This window comes from Sorex fumeus, unplaced genomic scaffold, assembly GCF_029834395.1.
Source record: "Sorex fumeus unplaced genomic scaffold, SorFum_2.1 ptg000063l, whole genome shotgun sequence".
Lineage (NCBI taxonomy): Eukaryota > Metazoa > Chordata > Mammalia > Eulipotyphla > Soricidae > Sorex > Sorex fumeus.
In genome coordinates this window covers 73733-98262 of record NW_026606120.1, presented here as the reverse complement: position 1 = coordinate 98262, position 24530 = coordinate 73733, and the positions used below count along the sequence as shown (strand labels likewise).

The 24530-nt window shown below is 41.9% G+C and overlaps 1 protein-coding gene and 1 pseudogene across 1 annotated transcript in view; both read right to left on the bottom strand.

Annotated features, from left to right (window-relative positions):
* LOC130035298 (SLA class II histocompatibility antigen, DQ haplotype C beta chain-like) overlaps positions 1 to 24530 on the bottom strand; it is a 94619-nt gene that overhangs the window by 4639 nt on the left and 65450 nt on the right. The window contains exons 1-2 of the mRNA XM_056126901.1: positions 8279 to 8432; positions 6578 to 6847 (exon numbers count right to left, since the gene is read on the bottom strand). Coding sequence (XP_055982876.1) covers positions 6578 to 6847; positions 8279 to 8375 — 367 coding nt within the window. The 5' untranslated portion in view covers positions 8376 to 8432. Of the gene's footprint in view, positions 1 to 6577; positions 6848 to 8278 lie in introns of the transcript that reaches the window.
* On the bottom strand, positions 19371 to 20284 carry LOC130035304 (OCIA domain-containing protein 1-like; annotated as a pseudogene).

Below are 24530 nucleotides of genomic sequence, written 5' to 3'. Positions count from 1 at the left end.
AAGACAAGCCAGTTTTTAAATTTGAATAGACATTTCTCTTTTTTTAATATAGGAGTAGTACTATTTATTCAGTCATTGAATAAGCTGAGTAAAGGAGGGATGAACTACGAATTATTTTTTTAAATTTTTTTAAATTGAATATCTTTGACCTTGACCATTACAAAGCTGTTCATAATCAGGTTTCAGTCATACAATAATCCAGCACCCATCCCTCCACCAGTGCACATTTCCCACAACCAATGTCCCCTCTTTCCTTCCCACCACCCCCCAAGCCTCACCCCTCCTCCAGTTTCCATTTATGGCACTCTACTTCTTACTCTTTTTCCTTTTTTGCATTATGGTTTTCTATTCAGCTACTAAGAGGTCATCCTGTTTGTTCAGAGTCGGGGGTTAACCCATCTGGAGCCTGAGACAGCCTGAAGGTTTCAGTCACAACAACTGCATACCCATCAGCAGATTATGTCTCGGTGAGTTCCATCCTGAGACTGTAGAGTCAGGCCAGAGGTATGGCTATAATTTTGGATTGTAGAAGCAAACAGCTGCTGAGGGCTCAGCTTGGGCAGGTACCAGGCTGACCTTCCCCTCTCTGAGTTACTCCAGTCTGTTCAGCCATGCGCGGGTCTGAGATTAACTGAGACTTTTGAAGTCTTTCAAGATTTATATCTGGATCTCTGAAGCAAAACCGGTAGTAGTGCTTACATGGGGGTTCTGGAGTTGGTATATGGGGATGACTGTCAGTGTTTCCAGGGGTATTGGGAAGTGGGGGGAAGTAGCCCATGTCAACTCTGAGAAAGCCTGGAGATTTCAGTCACAAAACCTGAATACCCACTTTTTCAGCAGATTATATGTCCGTGAAATCCGTCCTGAGATGGTGGAATCAGGCCCAGATATGGTGGCGATTTTGGTTTGTGGGAGCAAGCAGCTGCTAGCGGCTCTGCTTTTCCAGGGTCTGGGCTGCGTCGACCCCCCTTCCCATTTACTCCAGTCTGTTCAGCAAAGATTAACTGCAGTTTTTGGTCACTTTCGAGATTTCTTTATGGGTCTCTGAAATAAGGGCAGTAAATGAGCTAGTAAAGCTGAGCCAGAAATTGTTTCTGGCCATAGCTCCCACATACCTAACTTTTGGCCATTTGTTTTCTTGAAACACTTGGTCCCAAGTTGTTGGGATCCAGCCAAAGGCACAGAGGCAATTTGGAGGTATCAGGAAGCCTGAATCAACATCAGGCTGCTGATGGCACTCGCCCCAAGGCACAGTTTGACCTGCAGGCAGCACCATACCCATTGAATAAGCATTTTTATATCACACCTAGTAGGGCAACAGTCACAATCACAACCTTTCCTACATAGCAATGCTTCTCAAACAGGCTTCAAACCTAACACCATTTGAGAATAAAAGTACCTCCAACATGCTGCAGGTCAACAAATCATCTCTGTCAGCTTTCAGTCTAATCTTGGCTCAGATGCCATCTTTTATATATTTCCCAGAAACATTTCTATTATTAAGCTGCCATCTCCTTTTCATATCATATATCCATATTTTACATTTCTTTGTGCATTTATTAATTAATTCAATAATATAAATTTGATAAGCACTGGAACTCAAAAACAAGTAAGAGCATTCACAATCTGGAAAAAGAAACAGGAAAGCTATTTCAAAAGTTTATACTTTGGGAGCTGAAGTGATTGTTCACCAGATAGGGTACTTGCTTAGCATGTGTCCATCCGGGGTTTCATCCCCAACATCCCATATGGTACCACGAGGTCCACCAGGACTCATTCCTGAGCACAGAGCCATTAGTCACCCCTGAGTTTCACCTGGTGAAAGTAGATAAAGGACCACACATGATAGCCTCTCAGTCTCCGTATTGCAAACCATAATACCCATAAGTATAGAGAGACTAAGAGGGAAATAGTCTGCCAGAGAGGTAGGGGAGTCGTGGGATGTGGGGGGACGAGGGATACTGGGGACAGTGGTGGTAGGAAATGTACACTGGTTCAGGGATGGGTGTTCAATCATTGTATGACTGAAACTCAAACATGAAAGTTTTGTAACTGTAGCTCACGGATATTCAATTAAAAAGAAATAAAGTATAGCAAATAGCTAGGCATCTTGATCAAAAGAAAGGAAAAAAGAAATAAGAAAGCTTATAAATGTTTAGGAAAAAAAGGAACCTTGAAACCTCAAATGCTGACAAAATATCACATTTCTGCCACTCTACCTTTTCTTATTACTATTTTTGGTAATGCCAAACTCCTTTCATTGTATTGTCTTTTCCTTTATCCATAGAACAGTGGCAGGGCATTTGCCTTGAGCACAGCTGGCCCGGCTGAGTTAATTCAATTCCCCTGTCCCTCTCAGAGAGCCCGGCAAGCTACCGAGAGTATCTCACCCGCACGGCAAAGCCTGCCAAGCTACCCATAACATATTCAATTTGCCAAACGCAGTAACAAGTCTATAATGGAGATGTTACTAGACCCGCTCAGGCAAATCAATGAACAAAGAGAGGACAGTGCTACAGTGCTACAGTTATTCTTTTGTGTAGAATGAGTTAATATTTCATGTACATTTTGTTTATTTTAATATCTTATGTTCTTTCATTTCATCTTAGCATGTTCTCTTAACATTCATATGCGTTTAATTAAATAGCTGATTACCTATGTACTCTTAAGATTTGCTATTTTCCTTTTTTTAAAGAATTACTTATTTTTCATATGGAACATAAACCCCACAAAAAGCAAAATCAATCCTTGGGGAATAGAAAATGGGAGGCATCACCTTCCCCAAATTCAAACTGTACTACAAAGCAGATGTAATTAAAACAACATGATATTGGAATAGAAAGAGACCTGCAGACCAGTGGAACAGAGTTAAATATCCTGACATAGATCCTCAAATATCTAATCAGCCAATCTTTGATACAGCAGCAAGAAATATGAAGGGGAGCAAGGAAAGCATCCTCAACAAGTTATTCTGGGAAAACTGGGCAGCTACAAGAAAAAGAAAAATAAAGAAAAAAGGGAATACAGTAAACTCAGACCTCTTTCTAATGCCAGGCACAAAAGTCAGATCAAAGTGGATCAAAGACCTCAATATCAGACCTGAATCCATAATATACCTTGAGGGAAATATGGCCAAAACTCACTATGACATTGATGCTGGAGGAATCTTCAAGGATGAAACATCACTGAACAAGCAATGGAAGCAAAGGTAACAAATGGGACTACTTTCAACTAAGAAGCTCTGCACCTCAAAAGAAATGGTGAGTAAGATACAAAGACAGTTCACAGAATGGGAAAAATTATTATCTATCTAATGAAGGGCTAATTTCCAAGATATATGAGGCACTGGTAAAACTTTACAAGAAAAAAACCATCAAATGCCATCAAAAACTGGGAAGAGAAATGAACAGCAACCTCCTCAAAGAACTCAAAAGACCAAAAGACACATGAGAAAAGGTCCTACATCCCTACATCACTAATCATCAGGGAGATGCAAATCAAAACAATGACATATCATCTCACACCAGAGACTGGCATATAGCAAACGAACAACAAGAGCAACCAGAGCTGGCATGGATGTGGGGAAAAAGAGAGTTTCCTTCGCTATTGGTGGGAATGTCTTCTGGTTCAGCCTTCTGGAAAACAACGTGGGCATTCCTCAGAAAGCTAGAACTTGAGCTTCCATATTGTCCAGGAATATACTGGGAATATACCTCAGGAGCCCAAAAGCACTTCTGTATTACTATATTCATTACAGCACTGTTGACAATAGCCAGAATTTGAAAACAACAGGAGTGTCCCAGTGTCTGAGAACAAATGACTGTTTAAAGAAACTATGGTACATCCAAACAATGTAACATGCACATGTTTGAAAAAGTGAAGTTATGAAATTCGCTTATAAATGGATGCACACGGTGTATAACTGAGACCCAAGCACAAAAATTTGTAAGTCTACAACTGTACCTCATGATGTTTCACTAATAAAAATTTAAATAAATAAATAAATAAATAAAAGGGTTGGGAAAAAACCTTATGCTTCATTCTTTTTTATTAATTTATTTTTTATTAGTGAAACACCATGAGGTACAGTTGTAGATTTACAAATTTTTGTGCTTGGATTTCGGTCATACCATGATCAAATACCCATCCCTCCACCAGTGCCCATTTTCCACCACCAGGATAATATCCCTCCCCCCATCCCCCCCCATCCCCCCATCCCCCCTGCCACTGTGGCAGGACATTCCCTTTTGTTCTCTCTCTCCTTTTGGGTGTTGTGATCAGCAAAAGAGGCATTGAGTGGCAAACATGTTCAGTCCAGTCTACTTTCAACCTGCATCTCTCCTCCTGGGAGGATCCTCCAAACACCCTCCATTTGGTGCTCCCTTCTCTATCTGAACTGTCCTTTCCCCTAGAATACCCGGCTGGCCTCTAAGCTATGGAGTAATCCTCCTGGTGTTGATCTCATATGCTTCATTCTTATTAATGAAATTAAACATGTGTCTCTTGCAAAAAATAAATAAATAAATAAATAAATAAATGGATGCACAGGGAGAGTATTATGTTGAGTGAAATGAGTCAGGAGAGGGACAAACATAGAATGATTGAATTCATTTGTGGGATATGAAAAAAAAGAAAAACAGAATATGAGACTAATACCCAGGTTCAGTAGAAACAAGGGCCAGGAGGATTGGTTGGAAGCCAGTCTGAAGTGCTGGGGGAGAAGGGAGTTGGGATAGAGAAGGGACCACTATGACAAAAATAGTCAGAAATTACCATTCTGGATAAGAACTGTGTGCTAAAAATAGGTAAAGCAACAAAGACGATAACCTCTCAGGATCTGTACTGCAAACCATAATGCCCTTAGGTGGGGAGAGACAGAGAGAGAGAGAGAGAGAGAGAGAGAGAGAGAGAGAGAAGTAAAGTGCCTGCCATTAGAGACTTAGAGCAGGGGTGGGGCAGGAGGAAGGAGAGAAACTGGGGATATGGGTGGTGGGAAATATCCACTGGTACAGAGTGGGTGTTGGAAGATTGTACGACTAAAACTGGCTCATCATGAACAGCTTTGTATCTCATGGTAATTCAATCCAAAAAAACAGACTTGCTTAATTTGCAGTCAGACATTATCATCATGAATGTTTTCAATAACTATATTTTAAGATTTTTTTACGGAGGTTGGTTTGGTTACTGAGAACATGACGTGAGCGTGAAAGTATAAGTAGGACTTACACTGTTAGAGGCAGCTAGTGATCTCAGCACCCCAATTGAATGGCAGAATTTTAAACTAGGCCTTTCACTCTAATTTTGGTTCTGCTTCCTTGTCTGACTAGAATTGTAGTCAGGTATATGGATTTCTAAAATATTGTTTTCTTTACAGATTAGGGGTAAAAAAAAGGCAACCATTTGTGAGAAAAATATTAACTTTTATATTATAGAAATAAATATTTACATACTATATAACATTAGGATGTAGTCAGAAGAAAGCAGGGAAAAGTCTGCTAAAAGTTAGGAGGACCTGCATTGAAAACATTGCCCTCCCGTTGTTCATCGATTTGCTTGAGCGGGCACCAGTAACGTCTCCATTGTAAGACTTGTTACTATTTTTGGCATATTGAATACACCAGGAGCAGCTTTCCAGGCTCTGCCACGCGAGCGCGTTACTCTTGGTAGCATTCCGGGCTCTCCGAGAGGGACAGAGGAATTGAACCCGGGTCAACTGTGTGCAAGGCAAATGCCCTATCCACTGTGCTCTATCTCCAGCCCATTATAGCACAGCAGTAGGGCATTTGCCTTGCAAGCAGCCAACATGGCCGACCCGAGTTCGATTCCTCCGCCCCTCTCGGAGAGAGCCTGGCAAACTACCTGTGAAGTATTCCATATGCCCAAACACAGTAACAACAAAGTCTCCAGTGGAGAGGTTACTTGGCCCGCTGGAGCAAATCCATGAACAACGGGAGGACAGTGACAGATTTGACAGATGTCCAAATAAAATAAATTCTAATTGGAACCAGAAATATTAAAGAAAACATTTTAAAACAAAGATTAATCTAAATTTTAAGACTCTTGAGAGAGTATTATTATTCACCCATCAACACTGAAATATAGGGAAGAAATTTCTCTGAGAAGGGCGGAGGGGAGGGAACCTAGGGACGCTGGTGGCTCCGCCCTCTGCTGCCCTCTGGTGGTGCCCCTGCTGTAACGGCACCTCCGAGATAAATTCCTGTTTTTAAGAACAGACCATACAGCGGCTCCCGGTAAAACTGGCTCTGGGGAGATTTTGTCTCCGCCAGAGATGGCGGAAAGAACTAATGATTTTATGTCCTCAGGGTTTCAAGACTCGGTGAGGGATTGGCCCGAGTATCAAAACTGTTTCTGCCCAAGAGCAGCGTCAGGGCGGGGCGGCTGCGGGCGCCCTGCGGAAGGTTCCAGGCTGCGGCAGCGAGTCCCCCGAGCGCCCCGTCCCCGCCTCTCCCCGCGGACACGCTCCTGCCGGTCACCCTGGGGTCCGCGCGCGGCCGGCTGCGCCCCCCGCCCGACTCCCCGGCCGAGACTCGCGCCCGCGGCCGCGCCCTGCGCTCACCTCGCTGGCTCAAGGACGTGGGGATGTCTATCTCGTAGTTGTGTTTGCACACCGTGTCCACCTCGGCCCGCTTCTGCTCCAGGAAGTCCTTCTGTGAGTTCCAGAGCTCGGCGGTTGGCCGCCCGTACTCGGTCACCGCCACGTGAACCCCCAGGTCGCTGTCGTAGCGCACGAACTCCTCGCGGTTGTAGATGTATCTGTCCACGCTCCGCACCCGCTGCGTCCCGTTGGTGTAGTAGCACAGGCCCTTCCCCTGGAACACTGCAGTCCCTGCCGGAATCACCGCGTGTCAGGCCGCCGCGGGGACACCACAGGCTGGACGGGCCACTTGGGCCGCAAGTAAACGATGGGATCCGAACCCCTGAAACCAGCCCTATCCCCAGAGCCCGCCCGGACCGGAACCCGCTCCCGAGCACCCGAAGACCCCTGCGCCCCCGACGCCTCCTTCCTGACTCCAGGCCTGCCTGAAGGTGTCTAGGGCCGTCCTTGGATGGCGGCTGTGGGGGGAAGCTTGTCGGGGGACAGTCCTGGGACCTGCGAGGTCAGTAAGGAGGGCAGAAGCACTGACAGTCTGGGGCCCTGGAGTTAGAAAAACGGACCTTGCGTGGAAAATTCATTTTCCCTAAGGAGTCCCAGGAACCTGAGACTCAGAATCCACCTGAGCGCGGCAGTTCAAGGGAATGACCAGAAATGCCTAAAAATAATCTTGTCCCTTTCCTGATGAGAATTTTTCCTTCGTTCCTGGCAAAGGGTCTCCCTTCGTATCTCTCCCTTCGCCTCTCTCCCTTCGCATCTCTCTCCTCAGCCAGAGGTCCACTGATTTCTGTCCCAGTAGAAAAGGGTGCACATCCAGTCTTAGGAAGGATTATTTTCTTTTTGAAAAGAACAGATTTCTGACTAGATCAATTGGATTCCGATTAAATTATGCTAATTACCAGCTTGTGTAGATTAATTCGAAAAAACTCAGCATAAGCATAATTGTATATAAAAAATGTCAGACCTACATATGGATAGTTAGAAAAATTGGGAGCTAATTTATAGCAAGATACTAATGCTGTCTAAAGTGGTTCCTCAGCATGTATTATTTTCCTTCTTTGTATTCTCCTTTCTTCAAATTCAGTCCATTGTCAGTTCAAGTCTGTGAATCTCACTGAATTTCCTGTTTGACCACCCAATCCCAAAAACGTCCAAAGTCCCTATCAGGGATAAAGTACACTAAGATACCTTGAGTTTGCCTCCATGGGCCCTGCACTCAAATTAGAAATGCAAAGCCCCTTTCCTCAACACCTGAGAAAGCTGCAACCTTGTGTTTCCCCAACCTAAAATTCAACAGTTTTTAGTCCAAGCAAATCACACATCCTACGGTGTGTTCTCCGGAGAAAATCATTGGTTTAAAAAAAGAAAAAAGAACTTATTTTATCCTGTATTTTCTCATAGGGAACACTCACAAGTGGTCCTGTCTCTGCCCAACAATACTCCCAGAGTTAGATCTTGAAATGAGGATTATCCTCACCTTACCATTAAAAATGGAACTCTGAGCCATTCTTATTTCCACCAAAATAAGAATGTAAAACAGCTCTCTTTTCCCAAGAAGAAATTTGTGAATAAAGATTGTAACCTAAGTCAAAGATTCCCCCACTCAAACTCAAAGGCCCTTCATTGCCTTTCCCCCAAGGTAGTGACTATGGGGTCTGCACTTACTTGGAGTGTCTCCACCCTCAGTCACCGGAGTGCTCCACAACACTAGAATCACCATCACAGCTACTATCCCCAGGCCTCTGGGGATGCACCAAGCCATCTTCCAACACACAATCTGAGAACAGAAGAAAAACTTATTTTAGTCAACACAGCTCACACCTAATGAAACTGTACCAACTTCAAAGAATTAAGAAGCCTATGAAGGCTCTCAAGCACAATAGGATTGGAGACTATTAGCTAAGGAACCAATCAGCACTGGAATCAAAGCACCTCATATGTCTCTAGGCAGACATGCTTTACAGCAGTGCCCAATCCAGCACCAGCAGTGGTGCTTCACCTTTGTCTTTGTCTTCAGCAAATCGCACCATTCAAAATAAAGATATTTTTCTCCATTATAAATGATTTAAAGAGTGAATACATTTGGGGTTTAAGGCACCAATAAAGAATAATAATTCAAGCGTATAGTTTTGTGCTATTTATTTAAAACCTATCATTTTTATTTATTTTTTTAATAATTTATTTCTTTATTGAATCACTGTGGGAAAAGTTACAGAGCTTTCGGGTTTAGGTCTCAGTCATGTAAGTATCAAACACATTTCCCTTTACCAATACTTATTTTTAACCGCGAACCCCAATAGAACCCCACCTCCCACCCTTCCCAATTCCTGTGCGGCAGATGAGTTCTAGTTAATACTCTATCTACTTTGACTAGATACATTGTTTCGATAGAAGATGCACAATTATTGTTTAGAGTTTACGACCCCCCACCCCAAATCAGATATGCTGAAACAGCGTTGTGAAATGATTTGCTTTCTACAGCTGGGTTTATCGCGGCCGCGTGGTTTTGGATTTCTGCTATTTTACTTATTAACCCTGGAAGTATTTCTGTTAAAAGTTAGATAGTTAAGAGATTGGTTTCTGTGCTCTGGAGTCGTGGCCGTGCTGGAGAGCCGCTCGTGGGGGGCAGCTGGTGACCTCGGTCGGGCGTGAAGGACAGCCCATTACGCTCCCCTTCCCATGAGGTCCCTGCCGCCCCCCACCCCCGGCTCAAACCTGCTGTCCACAAGGCTCCCGTGCAGCCGCCATCTTTCTTTCCAGAGAGGAGCGGGCGGGTGGGTCAACACCCTTTCCCCTCGGGGCAGGCATGCTGGCGCGGTTTAACATAGTCCATTTGCTTTTCTGCTCCAAGCGGGTGGCGTTCTGTGCTAAGTCCTTGTGCTTCCGGGGCCGTGGCCATGCCGGAGAGCCGCTCGTGGGGGGCAGCTGGTGACCTCGGTCGGGCGTGAAGGACCTATCATTTTTAAAGAGAATCAAACAAAGATCATAATTCAGGAGGAAAACAATATTTTGACAGAAATGTTCACCTCCATTTCTTAGACACTCTAAGAAAACTTAAGTTGTAAGAAGAGCAGAGTTTTTAGAAGAAAGTGGTTTAAGCAGCTGTTTTCTCAGCAATGTGTTTTGTAAGACTTAAATTATTGAATCTCAGGCAAATCTGTAAATTAGCGATCATGTTTCATGCATTTAGGTCTATTTATTCATGTATGAAAGTTTAAGAGCAATAAAACTTGTTTCATAATGCAAGATTTCTATCGTGTATCAGGTTAATATGGTCATCAAGAAAACTAACAAAAACAATGGACACCTAGCCTGGCTGACAAGTGATTAATTATGGAGACACTTTATTGAATTTGTTTTTTTTTTATAAAAATATTTGAAAACTCAGTTGGCTTCACTTCTTAAAGCTCTTCATCTTAAATCTCCCCAAGTCATAAAGCAGCTTCATCTGTTGTCACCAGAGGCACAACCCAGAAAATGTCAGCATTCATCTGCAATTGTTTGTTCATTGCAGCACTCTTTACAATAGCCAGAATCTGGAAAAAAACCTGAGTGCCCGAGAACAGATGACTGGTTAAAGAAACTTTGGTACATTTACACAATGGAGTACTATGCAGCTGTAGAAAAGATGAAGTTATGAAATTTACTTACAAGTGGTACTATATGGAAAGTATCATGTTAAGCGAAATGAGTCAGAAAGAGCGGGATAGACACAGAAAGATTGCATTCATCTGGGGAACATAAAGCAACAAAATGGGAGACTAACACCCAGGAATGGCTCAGATTAGTACCAGGAATTTTGCTCCATGACTTGAAGGCCAGCCACATGTGCTAGGTGAAAAGGAAGCTCAGATAGAGAAGAGAGCACCAAATAAAGGGTGTTGTGAGACCCTCCCAGGGTGGGAGAAGCATGCTAAAAGTAGTCAATAGACCAAACATGACTGCCACTCAAGGCCTCTCTTGCAAAACACAGTACCCAAAAGAAGAGAGAGAGAACAAGGGGGAATGCCCTGCCACAGAGGCAGGGTGGGACGGGGGGGGGGGGGGATGAGGGGTGGGAGGGATGCTGGAACCCGTGGTGGTGGAGGATGGGCACTAGTGGAGGGATGGGTACTTGATCATTGTATAACTGAAACCCAAGCACAGAAGTTTATAAGTCTATAACTGTACCTCATGGTGTTTCACTAAAAAAAAAAAAAGTCAGCATTTGTTTTGAAGAAACAAAAGATGTAGAGAAACATTCCCTGGGCTCTGAATAGTATAAATGAAGGAGCAGAATTTTAAGTTTCAGATTGTACTGTGCAAACACCAGTAGCAAATAACATATTATCATTTTTTTAAATAATATAATTATTGAACTGGGTAGAGTACTTGCTTTCAATCCCCTGTACCCTATCTGGTCCCCTAAGTTGTTGTGATCCCTGAGTGCAGATCCAGGAGTAAGCTCTAAGTACTGCTGAATATGATCCCCCAAAAAATAATTATAATACTATAATAATGTATCAGTTTCCTTTTGCCCAAGACTGCAGAGCAAAATGGTTATAAAGTGATTGGATCAATACTTGGCATGAAGTACAAAATAATATATATATATATATTATATATATCCCTTTTTCTTTTCCTACCCTTCTTCTGTGCTTTAGCTTCTTAAAATAGAGGATAGGGAAGCATTTTGCTAGTAGTTGAAGTTGAAATCACCATTCCAGATGCATAAATCTATTATGTAATAATTTCTAAATCAGTTTTTAAAAGTCTAGACATAATTATTAAACATAAAAAGCACACCTCTAACTCATTATATACAGGGCTTTTTTACACAACTTTTTAAAATGTGATACAATTTATGAAAATAAAATTTATCCTTTTAAAATAATACATTTTGACGAATATTAAAATCACCACCACAAACAAGATATGAAGCATATCCATGGCCAAGTAATCAACTGTGATTGATTCCAACCATTAACTAGTTTTCCAGGGGCTAGGAGGACTGGTCAATGGTTGGAATTAACCACAAGTGTATGTGTGTATATGGGGGGGGAGGGTAGAGTAGGTAAGAGAGTTAAAAGACCAGTGTGATAATAATAGTGGGAAATAGTCACTCTGGACAAGAACTGAGTATTAAAAGTAGATAAAGATATATACCTGACAACCTTTCAGTATCTGCATTACAAACCACAATGCCCAAAATGGTGAGAAAGGGGCTGGGGTGGGAAGGGGTGATGTGAGGAAAATGGGACACTGGTGCTGGGAAAGGTGTGTTGGAACACTGTATGACTGAAACCTCATCATGAACAGCTTTTTAAGGGTCTATCTCACAGTGATTCAATAAAAAATATTATTTTTTAAAAACGTGCCCTATAAATATTGGATGTAAGATTGATATATACTGAATGTTATGCTCATAAAATTAATAGCAATACTCTTGATCACTTGATCACTTGACAACTTAACATCCCATTACTCATCAATTTGCTTGAGCGGGCACTAGTAACATCTCCATTAGCGTGAATTTGAGTGATGAAAGGGGAATTATGTATTTTCAGGTAGAATGTAAGGTAAGAGGAAAGAAAACAAGGGAAAGGCCTATGATGGTAGAGACTGATGACTCCAAAAAGAGACAGAATTTTTACTCAATCAATTGGTAGGATCCTAAAAAAGATTTTAAGCAGGATAATAGATAGACTTGTACTCTAGATAACAAATTTGTTTCCAATTTGGAATGTAATCTACATGTGAATTGATCACTACTGTTAATTATTTGTTATATCTTACAGCATACCAAACTCTGCAATATTCGGAGAAATTTATCTTTTTCCTTCTTTCTCTCTTTCTTCCTTCTTTCCCCCCTTTTTTCTTCTTTCTCTTTCAAGTTTGTGTCAAAAAATAAACAAAACATAACACAGGAAAATAAACTGTTTTATAAATAAAAATTTTAAAGATAGAGACAGAAAAAATATAATACAGGATCTAAAAGAATATAGAAATTAATAAGTAAAAAAAATGAAGGGGTCAGAGAGATACTGTGGAGGTTAAGGCATTTTCCTTGCATGCACCTACAGACACAAACCTGGTTTGAATACTTAGCAACATGAAAAGTCATCCCCCGAATCCCCGTGCAACACCACCGTATGTGATCTTAGAGCACAGAGCCAGGAGTGGCCCTGGAGATTTGCCCTCCAAAACATCAAAAGGAGAGGCAACAAGAAATTTCCAACAAGAAATGGCATGCAAAGGCAATAAGTTATTGCTGCTTTGGGTACACAGTTTCAGAGCCTCTAATATGGAACACAATAGGCAGTACTCAGGTCTTACTACTCTCTTTGTGTTCAGGAATGACTCCTAGTGGTGCTGTAGATAAAACTAGGGTATGCTGCTTATGAGACAAGTGCCTGTACTCTCTCTCTAGTCCTACTGAACTTCCAGGAGCAATGATCCATCAGAATATGGGTAACTGCAAAACAAGAATGGTACCATGGTGGGATAGAGGACTATCAAATTCATATTTGGAAGAGTGATTCCAGGGAAGGTAGGTCCAATAGTATCTTCACTACTTCTTCAACGTACCTAAGAATGAACAGAGATCTCTGATCCATCACCCCCTGCCTATTTTAGGGAGGAATTTTCTCAATTCTGTCCTGGGACTCTGATGAGACTGCTTCAAAATTTGGGAATTTCCCTATCCTTATGACATTTTCACACAAAATTAACAACTAGTAACAAAAGTGTCATCTTAGAATCCTTTTTCTGAATGGTTAAAATCTCAGCTGAATGACTCTAGTTTGTGGTTGCTTTATTGCCAGCTGTGTTTTCTTGAGCCACTCAGCACTCTCTACATTCTTCCAGAATTCTCTGCACTGTTCATGTCCCAGCTACATAACTCAGGGCAGTAACTGTTTTTTGTGAAAACAACAAATGAGTTGTAAGAATTGTGTACTGAGATGGTTGTGGGGTGGGGGGTGGGGGGGCGGTGTACAACAAATAGGGAGTTTACCTTGCATGCAACACCCCAAATGCTACCCCGAGCCCCACCAGGACTGACCTCTGAGTACAAAGTCAGGAATAAGCCCTGAACACAACCTGGTGTAGCAAAAACAAAAACAAGCAAACAAACAAATGTGTGCTGAGTAAGCAGAAGACTAGAAAAACAATCATTGATCTGAGTTAGGGTAGAGTAGGAGTCTCTCCCTGTGGGATAACCTCTGCGCCCTCAGGGTGGAAGAAAAACTTTAAGACTACTTCCTTGTGAAAATTCGGGAAGAAATAGGATCTCTGATCAATGATCTTAAATATAAACATAGGAATCAACAGAAGTGACATCTGGGACCTTGTTTTTTGTTTGGTTTTTGTTTTTGTTTTTGTTTTTTAAGACATGACATATTTGTGTATTTGGTGGGGGGGAGAGGGTTGGGCCAGATCTTGTGTTCAAAAACTCTCAACCTCATTCACCAGTGAGATTTGGTGCATGCCTCGGGCAATCACAAGCTAATGTCCGAGCTAGAAAAACTGTGCAGAGAAGCGATAAAGGAAGACCTCAAAGAGAGAAGAGAAGCAGTGTTGGCCGATGTGGCAGAAGCCAGGAAAAGTATTCGGAATGCCCACCTGTCCTTCATCAACTGCAAGACCAAGATGACTGCCCTCCGACGTCCTGATGGATCTATCACATCTTCCAGAAGGGTAATGGAGATTATCCATGACTTCTACTCAGATCTCTTCAATAGCCACGTCCACCTGCCCACATACCAAATTCCACAGGGTGGATATGTCATTCCCAACGTTTTCCCTCCCGAAATCCCACGCCATTTCATCAGTAAAGAAGGAAGCATACAGCACCCCGTTCAGACAAAGTCAGACCCAAACACCTGAAAAATCTGCCACCAGTACTCGTCAATACACTGGCTCGGCTCTTCACTTGCTGCCTGTCTGAATGCAAGGTTCCGTCCCAATGGAAAACCAGCAGGACTGTTCTGTTGTACAAGAAGGGAGACATCCACAACTTTGGCAACTATCACCCGATCTGCCTGTTGTCCATCGTCTACAAGTTGTTCACTCAAGTTATCCTGAATAGAATAGGCAGAACACTAGACGAAGGACATCTATGTGAGCAAGCCGGGTTCCAAAAAGGATTCAGCATGATCGACAATATCCACATGGTGACCAAGCTCACTGAGGTATTGCCAGAGTACAAGATGCAAAGCATATGCTCCAAACTTTTGCACTGTGTCCTTGGCCCCTGAAAACAATTCTCTGTCTTCAAAAGTGACCCCTAGATATGCTGTAGAGACCAAATGGAGTGCTGGAGATTCAAACAGGTTGGCAGGATGCAAGGTAAGTGCCTAAAATCCTGTGCTATCTCTCCATTTCATTTCATTTCATTTCATCATCCTGTTAATCGTCGATTGCCTCGAGCAGGCCCCAGTAACGTCTCTTTCATCCTAGCCCTGAGATTATATTCAAGGCTCTATAGGAGAATGAGACCCATCATTGTTACTGGTATTTGGCATATTTGGTATGCCACGGGGAGTTTGCCAGACTCTGCCCTGTGGGCAGGCTACATTCGATAGCCTGCAAGTTTGTCCAAAGTAGGAATGAGATAATAAGATAATAATCTCTCCAACCAACTGAAAATTATTTTTAAAGCAATCACTATATCACTGTAATCCTGTTGTTCATTGATTTGCTCGAGCGGGCACCAGTAACATCTCCATTCATCCCTGTCACATGCTAGTATAGCCCGATGGCATATTGGGGGCTCTTTCAGAGTCAAAGGAATGAGGACTGTCATTTGTTACTGTTTTTGGCATATCAAGTATGCCACGGGTAACTTGCCAGGCTCTGTTCTGCGGGCAGGACATTCTTGGTAGGTTGCCGGGCTCTCAGGGAGAGATGGAGGAAATACTGCATCGCTCTCTTCCTAGAACTTTGTTTTATAGTCTCTGGATCTTGGTCGTTGATGAGATTACATGGCACCAGAGAGGGGGGGGAGGGAGTTTGCGGGTATGACTGCCAAACTACTGGAAAATGGGGAATCTGGGTGGAGGAGGCCCAGTCCCGATCCCAGGAGGCTTGGAGATCTCAGGTATGGGTCCCACATACCTGGGTTCCTCTACCGGTTCCTTCATGTGTGAGGCTCATCAGAGTGTATGGAGAGTGGCCTTGAGCATGGCTGTCGCTGTGTTCTGGAGGTTTTCGACTGCCGGGGTTCTGCTTAGGGTGGGAAGGGAAACTCAACCCACCCCCCTCCGAGGGGCTCCAGTGAAGACAGCCTGGCGCGGGGGCAGTTGTAAAAATATATACACGTGGAAGGATGAGATGTGATGATGTGTTCACTGGCTCTCTGGGCAGCTCTCTCTCGCTGCCCACATTCAGTGCTCTCAAGCCACTGTGTATAGACCGGATTGGGATGGCTGTTGGCAGGTGAAGGAAGAATGAGGACCAGCTGGTTGCTGATTAGTTGCCGTTTATTCAATCTCTCATCTCTCCCATCTCACACACTTTTCCTTCCTAGCCCCGCATTCCTAGATCCCAGATCCCCTGACCCTGACTCTGATCTCTGGATTCTGATTCTGACTGCTTCTTGCTCTGAAGACTCCCTGACTCTCTTTTTCTGCCTCCGACCCTCTGGATTCTGACTCACTCTCACTTCTGACTCACTTCTGATTTAAAGCAATAAGATTCTTAAATCAGGTCACATATATTCTCAAGAGATTTTGAACACACTCCAGAGAGTGAGAGAATTCTGTCTGTTGATCCATTTCCTCTGCAGAGGTTTCACTAGGAGAGAGCAGATCTGGAAAAGGATATAGCACCCGTTTCCACTAATATGTTACCTCAATTGTGCTGTTCATCCTGAAATTTTTTCTCCTCTAGGTTTATGGTTTCTTCAACCAGGAGAGGTAACTGACAGTCACTGGAAATACTGTATGTCTTCTTGTAACCTAGAATAAACATGGATGCACAGGGGATTCTGTGCACTTGATTTAGGCTCATCTGCTTATAAACATTCCTGAATTTTACACATCCTACTGCCATGCCATGGAAGCCCAAGAAAGACAATGTTGTTATCAAGCAGGGATTCAGGGACTTGATGGGGCAAACCACACCTGTGTGCTAGGGAGCCTAAAGAGGTACTAGTAACCATTCTCATCCATTCCCCATTGTTATGCTAAATAAGGTCAAAGTATTTACTTCTTCTGAGATGCTTTCATTATTATTCAAATATCCCCCCCAAATGGCTTCTACTTCTTTATCTGGCTATCTCTGTTTTTTCTTTTTGTGATTAACTTCTATTTTGGGATTAAAAGTTATAAATAGGGGATCAGAGCAATAGTATAGCTGGTAGATTGTGTTTTTCTTGCATGTGGGTGACATGGGTTTGATCTCCCTGGCATCCCATGTGGTCCCCTGAGCACCAACCACCAGAAGTAATTCCTGAGTGCAGAGTCAGATAAGCATCTCCAGGTGTGACCCAAAAAGCAAAAAATAAATTAAAATGTCATATATACATGACTTGTTAATAAGTCCCTCTCTTATATTTCTTACTTTATATCCAATATTTCATTGCTGAATTTTAGTCTGGAAACTTCCCAGTAATGATTTCTTTAACTATTGCCTCTAAATTAGAATTTTCTTTCTAGTCTTTTTTCCATCTTCTGCTATTGTCTGGAGATTTTTTGCATCTCATCTTGTAGATCACTGATTTTGCCCTCAGCTACTGTTATTCTGCTGCTGAGACCTTCCGGTGGGTTTTTCATTTTACCTGCTAAACTCTTTAGTTCTGCATTTCTGCAAGTAGTTTCTTCATTTCTGCTCTCATGTCCTTTTGTGGGTTTTGGCTACCTGTTCCATTGTTTCTTTGAGCTCCTTAAACATTCTCAACATTTTTTCTCTAAAGGCCCTTATCAGAGAAGTTATATGGCTGGTTATTACTGATTGAATTTTCAGGGATACCATCTCTGCTCCCTAAGCATGGTGGAGTTCTATGCTGCTCTCCCACTGTGAACTTTGCAGTCTAGAGGCGTTTCTTAGGTTTTGTTGTGTGTACATGATTAGAGTTAGTATGTCTTTGTATGCTGTTAGTGAAATGAAGAGGTGATAAAAGGACTTGCTTCAGAGTGGCCACACATTTCACAAGGGGTCCTGACTTGTCAAATGGGAGGGGAAATGGCAATCCTGAATAAAAAATAGGCTTCCAATGCCCCAATGCCTCAGTTTCTTGGAACTGGGGCTGGGCAGAGCCAAGCTGGAGTGACTCACAGCTGTCCCCTACTCCTTTGCAGGGAATCCTAACCTGGGGGACAAAAAGAGGATCCTGAAGTAACAAAAAGGGCCTCAATGCCTCAATACTTCAGTTTCTCGATACTGGGGCTGGGACCCTGCCTAGAGAATTCGTTTTGTTTGTTTGTTTGTTTGTTTGTTTGTGGCTTTTGGGATCACATTCAGCAATGCTCAGGGGTTACTCCTGATTCTGCGCTCAGAAATTACTCCTGGAGATGCTCAGAGGACCAAGTGGGATGCCGGGAATCAAACCTGAGTCAGTCGCTTATAAGGCAAATGCCCTACCAGCTCCTACCTAGAGAATTCCTGTCTCAGTAATTGTGAGAAATGGACAAGAAATTTTTCTTATCACTTTTGATAACTTACAAATTAAAATTTTTTGAAACAAATTTTGAAATTTGGTTTGATACTTTCAAGTTTCAAAATTTCTTTCTCCATAGTAACTTCTTGTTACTGCTGTTATTGCAGTGCTATGTCAGGGATCAGATCGGGTGCTACAACTCTGAGATTATACCCAGCTATTTTATGGTGCCAGCTATCAAGTCCAGGGTCTTACATATACAAGGCGCAGGCCCTACTACTGATCCACATTCCCAGCCCTCTCTATCATAACTTTCTAAAGATATATTAAAATGAGTACTGATTTATTCCTTGGGCTTTTGGGAGAGTTGTTTTGTTTCAGTGCCACACCCAGTGATGCTCAGGACTAACTCCTGATTCTGTGCTCTGGGATCACTCCTTGCAGACAGAGTTCAGGGGACTCAATGGGGGGCCAGGAATTGAACTTAGGTCAACCATGGGTAAGGCAAGCATCCTATCTGCTGTACTCTATTCTTCATCCCCTATTTCCTATTGTTTTATATATCTGCTTTAATTTTTATTAGATAATAAAATAATAATTATTTATTTTTTTAAATCTAGGTTAAGTACAGAGCTAGATATGACTTTCATTTGTCCCTGAATTAAAGGAGTAATTAGCAGCGGTCAATGGTGGAAACACAAGGAAGGCAGAGCTATTAACTTCCACTGAGATATCAAAATACTTTGATTGCTTTGTGTTATTAGACATGAAACTCAATATTGAAATATGATTAAATAAACCTGAAGTATAAAGGACCACTATCTTAGTTTGGCCTAGATAAAAGGAAAACTTTCAACAAAAACCTTACAATGAGGGAACATTTATTTTTTTTCATGTTCCTTTATATTTTATTTACCATAAACATTGAGAATACAGCAAACTCTGGAGACTTTATTTTTTGAATGTAAAGCTTAACAACTGAAAGTATGTTTGAACCCCACCCACCCACCCCTGTTAAACATGTATACATTTTCATATGCTGACTCCAAAGCATTATAGTCTAGCTTGTATAAGAGATCTTTGCCCTGTAACGTAAGCAATTAAACAAACTGTATACTATCATGGTATAATACTATCATTCAGATAGTTCTTCAAGGCGAGTATTTATACAACATTGGAATCTTTTTAAAAAGCATCACAGTAAGCCAAACCACAAAAACCCAGGTTCTTGTTTTGAATGTGTTTATGAAGACTGCTGCTGAGTTCAAAGCATGCAGAGATTCATGATCACCTAGATGAAGCTGGACAGTGAAACTCCTTTGGTAGATCCAATGATGCAATTTTTCACTCATCCCAAGTAACTCCATATTTGTTTACTTTGACTTCTTTTTTGGGCACTCTTTCCTGCATAGGCCTGACTGAGGGGTCAGTCTTATGTGTTAAAGTTACTTCATATGACTCTCTGTTCTTATTCCTTAATTCCTCATATGTAATATTTTTTCTTTTGGGACTTTCTTCAGGAATGGGATCAGGTCCTTGGGCAATATGATCACTAATACCAGTGGGAGTAGATTCATTCATAGAAGCACTAAATGGAATTGGCTCATAAAGAGGAAGCATCTCCTGGTCTATGTTGTCTGCTGCTGGGGATGACCCAAAGGATGAGTGACCACTCATATTTGAGTCATATTTTGACCTCTGAGAATAGTGTCCAGGTGGTGAAGAGCGACGTGACTCTCCAGATTGTAAGGCTTCTCGAAGATGGAAATTCTCAAGATTCTTGAACTTCTCTTGGCAAGTTTTCACATAAGAAAGTTTTCCAGTGAAGTATACCATGATACAAGCAAATATAAGTTTAGGAATAGAGTCATACTGGGGATGACTTGACAGGATTCCTTTACTAATTAATCCTTGAGTAATTAACATACTTGTTGCTGCCAAAGAAACAGCTGAACCAGAAACTTTCATCATTGCGTTCTGCAAAGACTCTTCTTTCTTCCTCTGTTGGAATGTAGTCAGCCCCTATGTGGGGGATTGATCTTGGAACTTCTGCATTTGGCTCTCGGAAATTGGAAATCGGCCCTCCCATTCATCTTTCCTGCTACGGCCCAGCTAGCGGCGTGGCCCGCCACCCCAAGGGAACATTTATTGCCTCTATGAAAATATTAGTTTATTGTGGACTTAATCAGCTAGACTCTCAGTAGGTAGTGAGTTCAAGAACTATGGGGGCACATAAGGTACCTTGCCTTCTTGGCCTCCCCAGCCTCCCCAGCAGAGGAACAAAGAGGCAGGGGACCCAGACTGATGGTCAAAAAGGCCTGTTTAATGCAGAGCTGTTAGCATATTTATAGAACATCTGAAAGGGTTTGAGGTGGAGGACTGCATGTAGGTGTGATTTACCAGTTACAGATTTTGGCAGAAGCAATTCCCTTGGGAGGATTAACTCTCTGTCTCCCAGGGATATCTATATTGCTTTTCTCATTCCCTATAGCTGTATATATTGAACAATTACGTTTGCTTCTTATAATAACTTGCAGTTGTTTAGATAAACACAGTAAGAAATAAAGATCCCAAAACTTAGTTCTCTGGGCTTCAAGGGTAAGCAAGACTTTTAGCAGAAATCCCAGACTTGTTCTTCGCCATGGGGGTCCTGTCCTGTCTCTTAAATCATGATGGCTTGCATCAAGACCGTGCTTTTATGCTTTCTAGACTCTCCAATTTCTTGTTAGGATAAAGATAAACTCAGGGGACTAGGAGTGCTCATAAGAACATTTTATAAAGTGTAAGCTTCTGGGGGGGAGGGGAGGAAAAAGGGGAAATTCACTGATGAAGCTTAAATACTTAGGGTTAACATCCAACAATAGGTAATAATTGAGCTTTTAAAAGATCAAGAGATCAGGAGAGTATATGAGGGTCATGTGAGTTTTCAGGTGATAGAGCACCTTAAATCCAGAAGGGGTGAGAGGAGGGGCATTGGAAGAGAGAAGAAATACAATGAATTGTGACATAAAATAATGCTAGAAGTGGAAACTAACTTAAACAAATGGGACTACATTAAACTAAGAAGCTTCTGCACCTCAAAAAAAAAACAGTGACTGAGGCTAAAGCGATAGTACAGCAGGTAGGGCATTTGCCTTGCATGCGGCTGGCCCGGGTTCAATTCCCAGCATCCCATATGGTCCCCGGAGCACCACCAGGAGTAATTCCTGAGTGCAAAGCCGGGAGTAACCCAAAAAGCAAAAAAAAGAAAAAAAAAGAAACAGTGTGTGGCCCAAAAAGCAAAAAAAAGAAAAAAAAAGAAACAGTGACAAAAATACAGAGAGAGCCCACTGAATGTGAAAAATTATTTACCCAATACCCATCAGATAAAAGGTTAATATCCAGGACATATAAGACATTCGTAGAACTGTACAAGAAAAGAAACCCTCCAACCCTATCAAAAAATGGGGAGAAGAAATAAACAGAAACTTCCTCAAAAAGAAATACAATTGGCCAAAAGGCACATGAAAAAATGCTCTACATCACTAATCTTCAGGGAGATGCAAATCAAAACAACAATGAGATATCATCTTACACCACAGAGAATGGCACACATCAAAAAGAACAAGAACCACCATTGCCAGCATGGATGTGGGGATAAAGGGACTCTCTTTCACTGTTGGTGGAAATGCAGACCCTCTAGCCTTTCTGGAAAACAATATGGGCATTCCTCAAAAATAGTTGAAATTGAGCTTCCATATGACCCAGCAATAGCACTTCTGGGGATATATCCCAGTGGAGCAAAAAAGCACAGTAGAAATGATATCTGTACTCAAAGGTTCATTGCAGCACTGTTCACAATAGTCAAAATCTGGAAACAACCCGAGTGCCTGAGAATAGACTACGGGTTAAAGAAACTATGGTACATCAACACAATGGGGTACTATGTAGCTGTTAGGAAAGATGAAGTCATGAAGTTTGCTTATAAGTGGATGGACATGGAGAGTATCATGCTAAGTAAAAGAGGACCAGAAAGACATAGAATGACTGCACCCATTTGTGGAACATAAAATAACATAAAATGAGACTAACACACAAGGACAGTAGAGACCAGGGCCAGGAAGATTGCTCCATGGTTAGGAGCCTGCCTCATGAACTTGGGGAGAAGGCAGCTAGAATAGAGAAGGGATCACTAAGTAAATGATGTTTGGAGGGATTATTTGGGATGGGAGATGTGTGCTGAAAGAAGATAAAGAAACAAACATGATGGCCTCTCACTATCTGTATTGCAAAACCATAATGCCCCAAAGTAGAGAAAGACTACAAAGGAAATTGTGTGTCACAGAGGCAGAGGGTGGGATGGGGTGGGGGTGGCGGGAGGCATACTGGGGACACTGGTGGTATAAAAATGTACACTGAAGGAGAGATGGGTGTTCAATCACTGTATGACTGAAACTCAATCATGAAAGCTTTGTAATTGCATCTCATGGAGATTCAATGCTAAATAAATAAAGAAAAGAAAAGAATGCTAGGTTATCTACTATTTCCACTTTTCTACTCATTGATTATCAGGTCTGCAGTAGAACATGTATGTGGTTAATGGGTCCCAGGGGACTCCTGTGCCATCATCAAGTCCTTCCCCAGTTCCACACCTTTTCAGGCACATTTGTGTCCACAAGCTTCTCCCACTTTTCTTCATCTTATTCTTTACCTCCAAATCTAACAAACCTGCATCCTTACCTTTCCTTCCAGGATGCAACTCACAAGGCACTTCGCATCTGGGGATGCACCTGAGTACAGGCCTTGAATAATGAAGATGATACCCACCATCATGCCCGCAAGACCCACATTCAACCCTAGAGCACAGACTGCAATCTGTGACAGCTCTGAGAGGGGCTAGAATTTCAGCTTCTGGAAAGATCAAGTACAGGATGTTAGAATACAGTGCTTTTCCATGCTTGAGCATCTAAGTGGCAGGAGAAAGGCATTTGTACTAATTGTTGAAACATTGAGTATAGGAAGAGGTTTTTTTTATAAATACTTGAAATAATGAGCATAATATAATGAGAATTGGGGATCTAAGAGATATAAAATTCTGGCCCTGACAAAGAAAACCAGATGCCAAGTAGGTAGAATTCAAACATATCACAGTGTTTCCAAAGTGGCTCATCCAGTCCAAACGTCTGCCTGAGAGTCATAAATCATCATCACCATAAGAGAGAAAGGTGAATTAACTCATCTTAAAGGGGGAAAATGTCCTTTGGGGGACGAAAGAAGGTCTCAGTAACACCTTCCATGATTGAGTCTCTATTTTTTAAAATAAGTTTTATTGGATCACCATAAGATACAGTTACAAACTTGCATGACTATGTTTCAGTCATATAATGCTCAAGCAAGTGTCTCTATTTTTCAACCATGTAATATTGATCACAAGAAGGAAAATGTTGTCCACAATCAGTTGAGGGTGTTGACCTCACCCAGGATTACATGAGACTTGGGGAACACAGTCGCCTCAGGAAAGTCTATAGTGAGAAAATAGGTCTGGAATGAACTGTGAACAAATCTGCCCTGACGTTCTGTATTCTATCCAGGGAAAGCCCTCCCACCCATATTTTTCCATCTAATATGGAAGAGTTCTTATTTCCCTACTGCCTATATTTTAGTTCTAAGCCTCTATCTCTGTAGGTGTGCATATTAAGGTAGAAGGTCTATGGCAACTCACTTTGAAGGATTCAAGGATTATTATGTGGGAATAGTGTTACATAAAAATACATGATTTGTAAGATGAAGGAACCAAAATTCAGAAATTACTAAGAAAATCTTGGAATTTGTATTCCTAGGAAAGAGAGAGCAAAATCTTGTATGAAGCTATAAATTCAGCCAAAAGAGTGGAACACCTACTGTTGATAGCAACAGTAACATTGGAGAGTTTAATCAGAACATCCAAGTTAAATTTTGCTATAACCATGTTGCTCATGTGCATTGTGGATCAAAACTTCTAAATTGGTCAAACGTATGTACCTACTAGATTGTTTTCTCCTGCTCCAGATCCATGTTGAGCTCCTCATCTCTGTTAAAGTCATAGGTGTATGGATAAATGAACCATAAAAAACTGGTAGACATTTGTATGTTATGGTCAGCTGATGAGTATGGGTGACGAACAGGAAGGTCAAAGACAAAAGGAAAGAAAAGAGCCCTATTAAATCAAGGAGCAGGAGAAATTGACTTCATACATTGTGGGATTCAACTTTGACACAGTCTTTAGGTGAAATCCCCAGTCCCTACTTCCTCCCCAGCTAGAATCCAGTCTGTTTTTCCCTTTTAGTGTTTCAGGTTGGCAGAATTTCACAGACTTCAGCT